Here is a 14,236-nt window from a genome sequence, read left to right on the forward strand (position 1 = left end):
CCACAGAACCAAACACCTGCATACACATGAAGCATAAGTTACAGGACTAGAAGTATCAAAATTGTGCAGCCGCCAATACCTGGTACAAAAACGTAGATGGCCTTTCCATCCAGGTGTTGATCGTCGGAACAGGAATATTCACCTGTGTTCAAACCAGTCAAGTTCCTTAACGTAAGGGTATTGGTAAAAATGGTGTCCCTTTTCTCCAGGACAGTGTCTAATTTGGTATGCTTGTTGTCTGTTTTCCAGATAACCTCCTTGTGGCCTGAACATTTCACGGTAAAATCAGTGTAGAGATTGAGGACAACTTCGTGGGCACTGGGAGTAATTTCCAGGGAGCTGATTTCTTTCGCACCTTAAAGAGATCATTTGGAAATCAAATGAGCAAGAGACAGAACATAGGGGATAGCGGAAGAATGTACAGAGATGAATGTACAGGGATAAAAATAAAGCAACATGTTTCTGTAAAATCTAAACATTTGAACTGCTTGAAAAGCAAAATCATTTTCCATTTGGACGCAGGGGTTAGAGGCCAGCCAGTCAAGATATTTGACTAAAAACGAATTCATTGCCCTGAATGAAAGGGTCTTGTTTTCCATCTAATGCCTTTTCCTTCTAGGAAGAGCCTGAGATTGGTCTCCGGCAGAACAATAAATTATGAGTAATTGCATGATGTGAATATAATTCAGGCATTGTGTACAGAACAACTGGAAAACTCCAGTGTAATAAAGATTTTTTTCCTTCCTAGAACATGGCATATTTTGACCCATTATTTTTGACCCCTGTTACTGAAGTGTCTGCTGTGATTTGTGTTGAAGAAATCTAAACAAGCTAAGGATGTGAAAGGAAAATGAAAATTGCCAGGAAATCCATAGGAAATGATACAGTAGACAGCATTTTCCTGAATTGCTTCCTCCAAACCGCAACAATGTGCCTCTCTTCTCTGCTGGCAGTAGCACCAGGCAAACAACTCACCTATTTCAAAACTTCCACATCCTTTCCTAAATAGACACTTCTTACAGTTGAGTCACCAACCAGAAGATGGCTTCCCTTTTTAGATAACCTACTCACCCCATATTGCTGATTTGCAACACCTACAACACATGCAAACCTTCCTTATCCAAGACCTCTTTTTCCTTGCAGACTACAATCCCCTGCCTAGTTCAGTTATCATCACCATAGACAGCTAAACCTGTCACCTTGATATCCCTATGAAGTTCAGTAGGAACACTTAACAATTTTGTAGGGACACAGCAAAAACAGCATGCTTATAATCCACAGCTCTCACTCAGCCAGATCCAACAGTTATCCATACTGCCCTTCTCCTGCAGGGTCTTTGTGGAAGAGAGGGCTGGCTGGTCTTTCTGCCAGGAGCACAAGATCATCCGCGTAAGCTAGACAGTCAATCTTCTGGCCAGCTAGATTGAACCCAATTGTGGCCAAAGAAGCCCACAAGATGTCATCGATGACCAGGATTAATAATGGGTGAGAGAGGATCTCCTTGCCATACCTCCCCTTTTGCATTGAATAACTACACCTGGGAGTTGAATGGTGGAAGACAGATAAAGGTTGCTCAGATAGGAATGCAGCGGAGGGGGAAGGCCTGCCCCAGCGGCAACCCTAAAAAGGGAGTGATGTGAGATCATATTGAATGCCTTGGTGACGTAAAGAAATAACATTGCGCAAGGCCCTTGATTGGTGTGGACCCTCCGTAAGATCATATGGAGGAGGGTCGTTGCCTCGAGACAGCTGTCCCTCTGAAAGAAGGCGTGCTGGAATGGGGAAAGCTGTAGTGTGTCTCGGAGGTCCTTTGCGAGAATTTTGTGCAAAGCCCGCAGCAATACAGATGCTACTGAGATAGGACAGTAGTCCCCTGGAGCTGCTAGGTTCTCAGTTTTTGGTAGGAACACCACTCGGACCACACAAGATGTCTAGGAGGACCCCCGGCTGCTAGCAGCAAGTTGAAATAAGCTGCTACAGATGGCTGGTGCAGTGCCAGAAGGTCCGTGGCAGAAATGCGGTCCTGGCCCACTGTACTGTCATGGAATGCAGGGCCACAGTAACTTCAGACAGGGAAATAATGAGCAACAACCACAAAAGAGTCGGTGGTTGCACAGGAGATGTAGTATCAACTGTACTGGGTGCTCCAAACACAGATGACCAAAAGTCGGTCATCCCTGATGGGAGTGGTGCTGAACCTTGATAAGCATGCCTCCAGAGCCCTGACAGCACGGTGGCCACATTATCTTTACAGTGGAGCTTGTAGAGCCGCTGTATGACAGCATAATTAGCTCTCCATATGGTCCGATTGCCCCACTTATGGGTGGCCTTATGCCGAATCATTGATGGCCTCCATTTATAGGGGAACCATTCCTAGGCATGTTCTTGTAAAAGGTACGAGCCTGGCTATCATCGATCTTGCCGGACTTAAGGGTGCTAGCTATGTACTGCAACACTGCAGCCCCCAGCTTCGACTCCTTAGTTCTAATAGCGGAGTCAAGCAGAGCAAGTCTCCATGCTGGAGGGCCTAAAGTGGACACTAATGGGATAGGGACAAGGACGATACCAACAGGTTGTTCCCAATTAATCGTTGCCATTGCTCCAATAAGCGGATCATATCTGGTGTGTGATTACTGTCCTAAGGTGGACTTGAGATGATTTGGATTAGACCCATGGCTGCTATGGTAGTCATGATCTCCTAGGCCCCTTCCAAGGGCATACCACAGATGGCAGATTGAAGTCTCCCCAGGACCATAAGCCTGGAAACCTCCACTATTAACCCTGAGATGGCCTCCAGCATCTGTTATGTAGCTGGGAGGCTGATACAGTAGGCAACACTCCTACCCGATCTTATGAGTTCAGCTTCAGGAACGGGTCCCATAAGCCCAGCTTCCCAGCCAGAAACTTAGGAAGCAAGTCCCCTGAAGGCCAAAAGAAATTCTCAAATGGTGATTGCCACCCTTCTTCCCCTGCCCTGGGTCTTGGCTGGTGGCAAACCCTAACCCAGCTGGGCACATCTCTGAGAGTGGGACCACCCTCTTCCGGAGTCTGCCAGGTCTCAGCGATGTGTGCCAGGTCAGCTTGCTCCGTCTCAATAAGGTCTTGGATGAGGACAGCCTTACTACTACCCTGGAATTTACCAGCAGCAGCTAAACCACAAGGCCTCCAAGGATTTCGAGGGGCTGGAAGTGAACTCAGCGCACAAACACATGCCACTGGTACTAAACATTGGTGGCATCGTCTGCTGAAATGGCATGTCCTGTGGCTCCCATAACAACCCATGCCCATCACTAGGGGTGGGATTCAGCCTGTTTGGACTGGTTCGGGTGAACTGGATATAAATTTTACATCTGGTTCGCTGAACCAGTAGGTGAAAGAACTCACTGGCCCCTACCACCCCACTCCGCCCCTCCCAGGAGTCTCCACACTACCTGTTTTGGATGCCAGGTAAGTGCAGGGCCCGCATGTGAAAAACAGGTCTCCGGGAAGTTCTAGAAGTCTGGAAATGGACCCATTTCCAGCCTCCGGAGGGCCTGTGAGAGGCCGTTTTTCCTCCCAGAGGTTCAAGGAAACCCTCTGGAGCCTGGGAGGGTGAAAATGTCACCACTACCCCACCCCACCCCCCGTTGTGGTGCAGGAGGCCATGGCCCCCATGGCGACACCCATCCAGCAACAGGGCAGAAAACTGGTTGCTCAAAATTTTCAATCCCACCCCTGCTCTTTACCACTATTATGTATTGCCAAGCCCAAGAGTCCACAAGATGGTCTTCATTCTCCAATCCTGATCTCCCTCCTTTTGGGCCACAGGATTTGCCATTCCCTTCACTCCCGTCACATTCACTCCCTCAGACACTTTCAGTTAGTGGACTTCTGTTCCATAAAACTCTGAATTCAACTCAAAGAAGTATTAAGAGCTGCTCCTTTTTTTAAATAAACAAATGCCCTAGTTTACTTTTACTTTCCCCCCACATCTAAACAGACTTTGGACTGGTCTGCAGAATATTCTTTTCAAACAGAATTCTCACCCTGTTCTTGACTGTTATTTTATTTATAAAACTAAAAAATGAAAAGGTATCATTATTGCAGAAATAAAACAGGGTGTAGAGAAAGTCAGCAATGGAACTTAAGCACTAGAATTTAGGGATGGGATTTAAGACAGCAACGGTGGCAGAACTCTTGGAAACTGGAAACTGTCGTGTTGATTCATTTTATGCCAAGGCTCTGCATCTTTATTTTGTGAGTCCCTGGCCTCAAAGATGTCTCTGAGACGGCTTCCCTAGCTCCCTTAAGTCTTTCTGTTTATTTAACAGACCACTACAGGAAAGCCATGCAACTTTCACGCTCCGAAAACGATCCCAACTCATAAACTGCAATGCGGCTGTGACCTGCCAGTACCCAACTGCTCTTTCTTTCCTTCTTTTCAGAGAAGGGAAAGGAGAAGGCTGAAAAAAACTAATGAGAGTTTAAAGTAAACTGAGGCAGGCTCTCCCTCCCTTTCCCACACTGCACCTAATGAATGCCAGGTTTGTCATCTGAGACGATGTAAGTTTCACAGGAGTAATTTCGGTAGGCTAACCTGCATCTGCTTTTGCTTTATACTCATTAAACACCTGCTAAAGATGTAGAAGTCAGCTGAGAGGGTTTACGTTGATGATCCCGGACTCCTCCTTTAGTAAAACAAATGCTGCAATTAGAAAAAGAAAATCGGGTTCTCCAAGGTAAAAGTGTGGATGGGGTACAAGCCACTTCTTTGAATTCCTTTTTGAAACAATATTCATGTTCCTACTGAAACAAAACAGCATTATCAACTAAATTGGATCTAGAGAAAAAGGTATTATTTCAACATATACCCAGGGCTTTTTTTTTTTGGCTTTTTTTCTTTTTGCATAAGCCTTCCTATCCTCAGGACTAGGGAAGCTTCTAAAGCAGTAGCCCAGTAAACTCCGCCTGTCCTGTGTACACACACAAATGATTTGCACACACAGCAGGGCTTCTATCCTGGGACTCCAACTTTAATAGATTATATCCGATACCACCACCCTTAGAGTGCTAACCAAAATGGTCATCAACATGAAAGTAATTTTCATGGAAATCAATGGGACTTGTATATTAAATGGGTGGTGAATTGGTTGGCTTTTGTTTAATACAACAAATTCTCTAAGCCTGAGTCACAGAAGTATGCTAATGTTACACCTATCCTCCGCGAGCTGCACTGGCTTCCCATCGGTGTCTGGACACGCTTCAAGGTGCTGGTTATTACCTATAAAGCCCTACATGGCCTAGGACCTGGATATCTCCTGCAACATACCTCCCAGCGCCCAATAAGATCACACAGGGCGGGCCTTCTCCGGGTACCGTCAGCCACACAATGCCATCTGGCGGCTCCAGTGGTGGGTTTCAAAAATTGTTCGAACCTACTCTGTGGGTGTGGCCTCCTTTGTGGGAGTGGCTTGCCACCCATGTGACCGGATGGGAGTGGCTTGCCACCCACATGACCGGATATGAAGATGCCGACAACACTTATCAGAACCACCCTAAATTACCTCACACGCAGCACTGGCATGCATAAGAATATGATGTAAACTTGTTTTTTAAAAGGCATCTTTGGTTTGCGTTAAAACAACTTCAACACACGCAATGTTCTGATTGCACCACAAACGCAGTAGTAATCCTTACCTTTCACAGAGGCACTGAGTTTTATAAATATGAGCATGATAGTGCAGAATAATCATATCCATGGACCAGTAGTGGGTTTCAAAACATTTTTGGAACCTCTTCTGTAGGTGTGGCCTGCTTTCCGGGTCCACTGGTGGAACCTCTTCTAACCGGTTCGGTAGATTTGACGAACCGGTTCTACCGAATAGGTGCGAACTGGTAGGAACCCACCTCTGGGCGGCTCCCCGGGGTAGAGCCTTCTCTGTTGCAGCCCCGGCCCTTTGGAACGAGCTACCCCCTGAGATCCGGACCCTCCCCACCCTCCTGGCCTTCTGTAAGTCTGTTAAGACCTGGCTGTTCGGCAGGCCTGGGGCTGTTGAGCTTGACTGAACTTCAGCCCCATTATAACTGAGTGCATATTGTGTTTTTAATTCCTGTTTTAAATTGTATTGTTTTATTTTTTAATCTTTTAATATCTTAACTGTTTTTATGTAAGCCGCCAAGAGTCCTTCGGATTGGGTGGCATACAAATCTATTAAAATTCAAATTCAAAGTATGTGTGCATGTTCATGTGCATGTTGCAGCTAAGAAGCAAATGCTATTCTTTAAGATTAAGATGTCAAAGCAATTGTATATAGACAGTAATGTCACAAAATGTGATTCGGGAGAATTTTCTCTCTCTCTCTACATGAAAGATAGCCAATCATAGCCTCCCTCAGTACAAAACGGAAGTTTTGTGAGCGCTTTCCATAGAAGCATTTGCGCATCCATAATATGCCCAGGTGTTTGCTTACTTGTGAGGAAGAGGACCAAGAAGACCAGCATCTTCCGAAAGAAAGCAGGCATCATGGCTGTCAGTTCTGTTTCATGCAGTACCCTGTAAAAAGAAAAGCCAAACCAATGATGCATAGGAATCTGGAGAGTGGGTAGTATATGCCATGGCCAAGGGTAGATTAATAAATATTGATATATTAGGATGATATTAATACAATGAATGAATGATGACTAATCTGTTCCTTTCTTTGGGGTTGTGTATGGCAGCCAAGGTAGTGGCTATCTGCTTTAATGGAGAAAAGCAACGGGCAAAGGAAATTCAAGCCTAACCCTAACTTAATTTGAATTTGAATTTACTTTATTTGTATGCCGCCCTTTTCCCTGAAAGGGACTCAGGGCGGCTCACAATTCAAGGGAGGGGGAAACAAACAAAGTTACAAAATATAAAGACCATACACAGTTAAAAAACACAACAATCATACCATTCGAAGTGGGGCTGCAAGTCTTTAGCCCCAGGCCTGTCAGAACAGCCAATTGGTGCCAAATGTCTCCACAATGCAAATCTTTGGGATTGTTACTGGTTTTAAAAAATAGATGATGTCTCTTGCTTTTTACTCTGTTAACAATATTGGTTAAATAGGGCTTGGAGCTCATTGTTGTGGGAAGAAGTCAAAAAATACAAGAGAGCAGCTTGAAGCCATTACTGATGACTGCATGACTTTAGTTTTGGAAAAGGGCTGGCACTGAATCATAACCACAACATCCCAATGTAATGAGATAAGAAGTATCTTGTGACTATTTTCATAATTTGTTACGTCATCCAAGGTCAATTTACTTTACAATTTGGACATAGCAGCTGAATGAGGTATATATCTATGAAAACCACTGTAACTTATTCTTTTTTCTGTATGTATGTAGTGATTCATATTCCGAGTTCCACACATCTTCTCTAGATGGATGACAACCAATGCTCTGAACTTGGAGATAAAGAAGTGTTCCAGAGCATATTCCGAAGTCCTTTTTCTTGTCTTTGAAACAGTATGTGTGTGAGTATGCTCATATTTGCAAAGTGCCCATAAGTAAATTATGTTTGTAGCATAAGTAAGTTCTATTTGCATTTTATAAGTGAAAAATTGAGCACCAAGAAACTAGATTAAGCAGACTGCCTTCTCAGGTACAGTCAATTTCTTAAGGCTGAGGTCTGTATCGTTTTCCAGATGGAAGAACACCAAAAGAAAAAGGATTTGGAGAGAAAAAAATGTAACATTCTAGGAAACCCTTTTGCAACTATTGCAACTATTACTTTTGAAGAGAGTGCAATAAGAACTTGTGATATTATCATCTGATACTATAGATAGCCTCTGGTATTCCAGATCCTTAAGCACATTTATTTGCCTTCTCAACACATTTTCATATGCAAATCTGGAAATACAGTAGGGTTGCAAGGCTCTATATAGATTCTATATTCCTTTCGCATTAAATCACAGCTTCTACTGGCAGCCTAAAAACTGTACAAATGTAATGGAGGGTACAAATCCTTCTATGTCAGGTGTGTCAAACTCAAGGCCCATGGTGCTTAAATCCAGCCCGCAGGACTGGCCTGGAAATATCAACAGATCGGCCCATGGTGCCACTGCTAGCCAAAATGGGCCACGTGCGCCCCCTGGCTTCCAGAAGCACTCTGCTGGTCAAAAACAGGCTGTGCGGAGGCCTCCACGTGGAGATCTATCTATCTATCTATCTATCTATCTATCTATCTATCTATCTATCTATCATCAATCATTTTTCACATCTCCCTTAAAAGAGATACCGGTAATTAAAATCTTTAAAGCTCCACTTTGTTCCCACTAAACTCAGACATGGAAGGGGATATAAAGTTTATCAAATAACAGTGCATTGACAGCTCTAGTTAAAATATTTTCACTATGCGTCTGTGAAAATTATGAAATGGAAACTATCTTTTCAACCCAAACAAAGAGATGAGAATGTAGAGCAAATGGAAAGTATGCTATTGATCATGAATTCCGATTACTATCAAGTATAATAACATGTTTTTAAACATCTATTCCAACCATGCTATCATTATTATGCAGATGCATCATGTAGCAATGTGAAAGCCTGAGAAATACCTGAAAGGCCAGTAGGACATACAACATTTGGATTTAAAGGCAAAAAGTTTCCCGAGGAGTAGCTGGATGATCCCCAGAAGGAGCTGCAGACAGTTTCTACATGCTCCAGAGCTCCTATCTTTTTGCTATGAGTTTGAATTGTTGCATAACTTAGAGATTATGCAAATTAGAAAAGATGGCATCATGTCAGGCACTATCCATATCCATAGAGGGGCAAGGGGTGATGAAGCTGATGTCAGCAATGTCATGGTGTCACAATATATGTTCCCACCCATTTTCTAGATGCCCCAAAGGGATGGAGTTGTGGCACGAAGGCTCAACACTCCCTTTGCCATTCTGGCAATTTAACGTGGACTATATGCTGAGGCCCGCAAAATGATATAAGGAAGAGTATCTTAGAAGCAGGTATTAAAAATAGTAGAATTAGCTTGGAAATAAATGGCTTGCTGGCTGCCTACTATTAAGGCAAGATACTTTATAGTTTTGAAGATTAACCTGAAAATTATCTGCAGCTAGGAAGGAGCTACCTGCCTGTGAATTGAACTCTTTCTGTAACACTTAAGCAGAACTTTTCATTTTGCATAGATATAGATGTCCTAAGTTGTAGCTATTTCTATAACTGGATGTCTATTTCTTTTTTTTTTAAAGTGACACCCTTATGTAGTGTAGTACCACTCTAATTTAAACTGCACATTGCACTAATGGCCGTGTGGGGTGACATTTATTTTTCAGGACTCAAGGGTTCAGGACCCACAGGATGAAGCACAAGTAATAGTATGTAAACTTTCTTAGTCCCAGGTCCCAACGTTCTCCCTGAAATTCCTTCTTAATGCAAGAAGAAAATAGCTTTGCAGAAGCCTTTAAACTTGCTCAACAGTGATCATGCTATTACCTTTATTATTTCCAACACTGGAAATAGATTTCAGGAGAACTGAAAGGCCATGAGGATGTGAACATTTTTTAAAAAAAAAATTGATGGAAGTAAACTAGGCCCAAACTTCGATGCAACAGTAGAACCAGGGCATGCTCTGGCCTGTTGGTTACGTGCTCAGCATGCTAGAGAAATAATTTTTTAAAATGATATGTGATCATCATCTATTTTTGTCTTGCTCAGCTTGAATTAATTGATTTTACCAGTAAATCCCAATGTGTTTCTGATTTATTCAGCAACTTTCCCCCCAAAGCCTTGGGATTCTTTCTTTTCCTGCTTTCCCAGGTTTTGTCTACAAGAAGAATTTGTTTCCTGTTTATTTAGCTTTGGGAACATTTGTGTGCCCTAAATTGCCTAACTGCCTCTACATCTAATCTACTCAAAATAATCCTGACCTAAAGTAAGTGTTTTACTGTACAACACTCAGCTCAGAGTTATTTCCAGTATAATCTCAATTTATGAACAGATTCTATGTTTCCTCCTAATTTTTTCCAAGGATAAAGTTCTGCAATGTATGGCAGACAAAATCATATTTCATTTATAGAAACAAGTTCGAATACCACTGTTGATATTTTCTTATCTGATGAGTTTAAGAAAAATAATAAGTTATCACTAGAAAAAATTAGAACTGTATGTTGGATCATCATGGCCATTGTTCGGCAAAAATCAACTTCAGGCAGTATCAAAGTGATACTAAAATGTCTATATGAACACAAAGAACAGCTAAAAATGATATAATCCAATTAAAACTTCTAAAAGTTATGGCAAATAAAAGGCACACAATAAAAAAATGTTCTGTTCTCTGACATGTCATATTGCAAGTAGACATCACGGCACAGTGGTTAGAATGCAGTACTGCAGGATACTTCTGCTGGCTGCCAGCTGCCAACAGTTCGATTCTTATTGGCTCAAGATGAGAATTACTGACAGCCTTCTATCCTTCTGAGGTTGGTAAAGTGAGGACCCAGACTGTTGGGGCAATGTGCTGACTCTGTAAACCACTTAGAGAGGGTTGTAAAGCTCTGTGAAGCGGTATATAAGTCTAAATGCTATTGCTGTGTAAGTTATACATGTAAGGCAATATTGCAGGTTTAGTTTACCATTAAAAGGATAATTTCTCCACCATATATGGCAAAGGGGAAAGAAAGCTAATGTTCCCAAGTGACTTTGATCTTAAGAGACAGTACTTGTAGCTTGTCAATCTCAGAGGACAGTTTGAACAATCCATTCTGAATAGGTGGTACACACTTGCTAAAAAAACAGCAAGTGAACAGCTAAGATATCCAAGAGTGATACTCCCCTTCTCTGGTACTACTTTTATAATTTACAATTACAATTAACTAATAGAAGCAACTACCGTTGACAAATAACAGTTTGTCAAAACAGTTTGTAAAAACACATCTCTCCTTGAGACCCACATGTGTGATTGTAGAAAAGTAAAAGAAACAATGAAATACAAAATATTAAGAAAATGAGCTATATTATTGAACAGAAGAGGACGTGGTATTACAAATGTGAATTGAGCAAGTATTAGCATGTTTATACTCAGAGACAATATAAAGAAATGCTTGTAAGAATAAGCATTAGTTGTGCTAATCCTGATACGGATTGTACAAGGGGATTAAACAAGTTGATTCTTGCATCAATTTTGTATTTATGTAAAGAACCAAGTCTTCCACACTGTTATTTGTCAACTGTAGTTGCTTCTATTAGTTAGTTGTAATTGAAGTTACAAAAGTAGTACCAGAGATTGGAAATATCGCGGTTGGATATTTTGGCTGTTGTGGTATTTTTATCCGTTGTAGTGGAGGGCCTCCGATATGCAGAATGTAGTAATACAATGTTGTTTTTAAAAAACAGGCCCTTCTCTTTGACTTGTTCTCTGAATTTGACATGGTGAGAAAGACAACAGGTGACTGATTCCTCTTAGGAGAGCACTCTCTCTATCTCTTGTGAGTCCCTTTCCCAGAAGAGTTCGGCGTGCCACATTATCCACAGACAACCAATATTTCCAATGCTTTAAAAGTGGCTCTTTCTGTCTACTCATGTTGTTTATATAAAAGGTTTTAAAGACTAGTCATAGAATCCATGTTTATTTAAAAGCCATATGGATTCCATCAAATGCTGCCTGTTTGACCTTGCCAGACAGAATACAAATAATTAGCGTCACACATTTGCATCTGGAGATAGGGAGGCGTATCAGGGAGTTGAGGTTGCCTCTGGATAAGCAAGACATGATAACAAGGGTTTTAATGATAAACAGTACTTGAGTTACCCTGGGAAAAGAGAACTGAGAAGAAATTAGTGTGAAAAGATGGCAATGCTTGCAAGCATTGCAGAATTAGTGGAAACTGAAGCAAAGCTAGATAATGTGTGTCCAATTATGGGCATGTTCATATTAACATGCAAATATTTACAACCCTGAATCTTATTAAAACAGAACTTTTTTATTTTATTTCTTTAGGCGTCTTTAAGTACCTCTTTTTCCATTCTGATCTGTGGGCAATCGGAAGATGAAAGTTTGGACAAATGCATCTTTTCTTATTGTACTATATTAAGTTATATCACACTCTAATCTTACAGGTCATCTCATCTAACATCCTGCTCCCTTAGTGACCAACTAGATGATCATAGGAAACCTAACAATAGGATATGAGTGCTGTTCTCTTTATATTCCACACTGACTTTATAGTCAACAGTGACTACTGCTCTGAGGTATCCTTCCCTCTTAACCCAGGGGGAAAATATAATGCATAGTTCCTTGTAGTTATTGGGAGCCTCCATGAATTTGCTTAGGTGTCAATATCATGTTTCCTTCTATTGCTATTCCGTTAGAATCAATAGCAGAACCTATATTTTCCTCTAGCAGGAAAAAAAACCACTTTCTTTTTGTTCCTAGCACAGATTGCAAAATAGGAAACTACTAGCCCATCATGGGGACTGAAAGGAACCAGTAACCAAACTATTTGTTATTAAAGCAAAGGAATGTGACTGGAAGAGGTGAGAGGTCATTTCTTTCTGTGGTCAGCCTGATTTGAGTGAGAAACAGGCACTTCTGCTCCCTAAAATCCACTCTGGGGAAAATACAGCTGTCTCAAAAAAAAGTCTCAAATGAGGCTATTCAAGAATAGACAGTAGCATTCCTCACATTACAACCAAGGCCCACTCCTGCCTACTGAAATGGCAATGAACAGGTGACTCTGTCTCTCCTGCTTACACCAGAGAAGAGCCATTTGAAAGCAATCTACTTCAGATGTTATTTTATATGTAATGAACATTGCAGTGTATCAGCATGCATGTTGAATTTAAACACAGTTTTACTCTAAGATATCTCTGGGGTGGAATAATTAGTGGATAATTAGTTCAACATTGAGGCCCATATTTGATATATATCCTCAATATATAACATATTGTTTTATAAATCTGTATTGTCCTGTAAACATATAACGTATATATACCACTCTTTAATATTTATCACCTTCCAAATATTAGAGATGTAATGTAGAGTAATAACTTACTGTATTTGATAGTATTCAGAAATATATTTTAAAAATTAAGCCAGTCTAAGAAATATTTGATGGGCTAAGAAATAGTTGAGAATTGTGCTTTTTTAAAAAAAAAACTGTATCTAATTTTCATTAATTCATCTCAAATGTAATTTCTCAAACATGCCCATGGCTATATTTCCTTTATTCATTTTTTCCCCCGTAAAAATGCATAAGCTTCACAGTTCATTGGGAGAAAAGGATCAACTTTAATCCATTCTTGGCCTATAATTATAGTGAATTATCAGTATCAGTCAAATACAAATATAAGTATATATGCTCTTTACACAAGATTTTACAATCTTGTACCTATTTTGAAATCTCGTATTGTCTTTCTATTGCCATGGTCAATCTGCAACACAACTGATAAAGTCCCCAGGAAGATTGCAAAATGAGACCAATGAAGAGAACCAATTCGTATCTTGGTATTTTAGATGTATGGTATGTGTGACCAACCTTGTTTGCAGAAGAAGCAGTAGTGGAAGAAAACAAAGAAGAAAAACATTCTTCAAGTCTAATGTAAAATAAAAGGTAACTTATTCTGACTCAACATAGCCAAAAGGTGGGTAAATGTTAGACACTACTAGTTTATTTTTTTCACTGTATTATATTTTTAAGCAACTTATTATATATGGTGAGTGACAATGTAATTGACATTACAAGTATATGCATAGCAAAAGCTATTCCTGAAATTTCCAATCAAGATTAAGATTGCAACTGAAATGTCAAGATGCCTCTATAAATCAAAACTCCAAATATTCATGTTGACTCAAATCTCCTTGTGCACCAGCTACCTGATTCAAATTAAATGAATATCTGTTTTACCTCTGACCTGTGATAGATTTGAAACTATTAGGAAGGGGAAAATACATTTCTTAATTTAGATGGTCTTCATTATAATTATCCTCCATTGATTAGTGCTGAATTTTACATTGCAACAGTAAGAAAGATAATTTATTTAAGGATTTTCTTTTATCAGCTGCATCTACCATGTTTGATTTTTGCTGATAAATTTAGTAAAATGACTGGCATCCTATGACAGGCTGGGCAGCATAATAGATTTTACCTTCCTATTTACCTTTTATGCACTCCATATGATTAGGGGAATAATCCAGAACAACTGTAGAGCATCAAGGGAAGGAAGTGTTTCACCATAACTGAAAACATTCACATCTGCATAGAATGTGACATTATGTGACATT

At 40.7% G+C, this 14,236-nt stretch overlaps 1 protein-coding gene across 2 annotated transcripts in view; it reads right to left on the reverse strand.

Annotated features, from left to right (window-relative positions):
- Window positions 1-14,236, reverse strand: part of PDGFRB (platelet derived growth factor receptor beta) — a 102,637-nt gene that overhangs the window by 58,661 nt on the left and 29,740 nt on the right. For both annotated transcript variants that reach the window (XM_032208652.1, XM_032208653.1), the window contains 2 exons: window positions 6,450-6,532; window positions 80-355 (listed from right to left, as the gene is read on the reverse strand). In XM_032208652.1, the coding sequence (XP_032064543.1) occupies window positions 80-355; window positions 6,450-6,504 (331 nt within the window). In that variant the 5' untranslated portion in view covers window positions 6,505-6,532. The remainder of the gene's footprint in view (window positions 1-79; window positions 356-6,449; window positions 6,533-14,236) is intronic.

Source organism: Thamnophis elegans, chromosome 2 (assembly GCF_009769535.1).
Source record: "Thamnophis elegans isolate rThaEle1 chromosome 2, rThaEle1.pri, whole genome shotgun sequence".
NCBI classification, from domain to species: domain Eukaryota; kingdom Metazoa; phylum Chordata; class Lepidosauria; order Squamata; family Colubridae; genus Thamnophis; species Thamnophis elegans.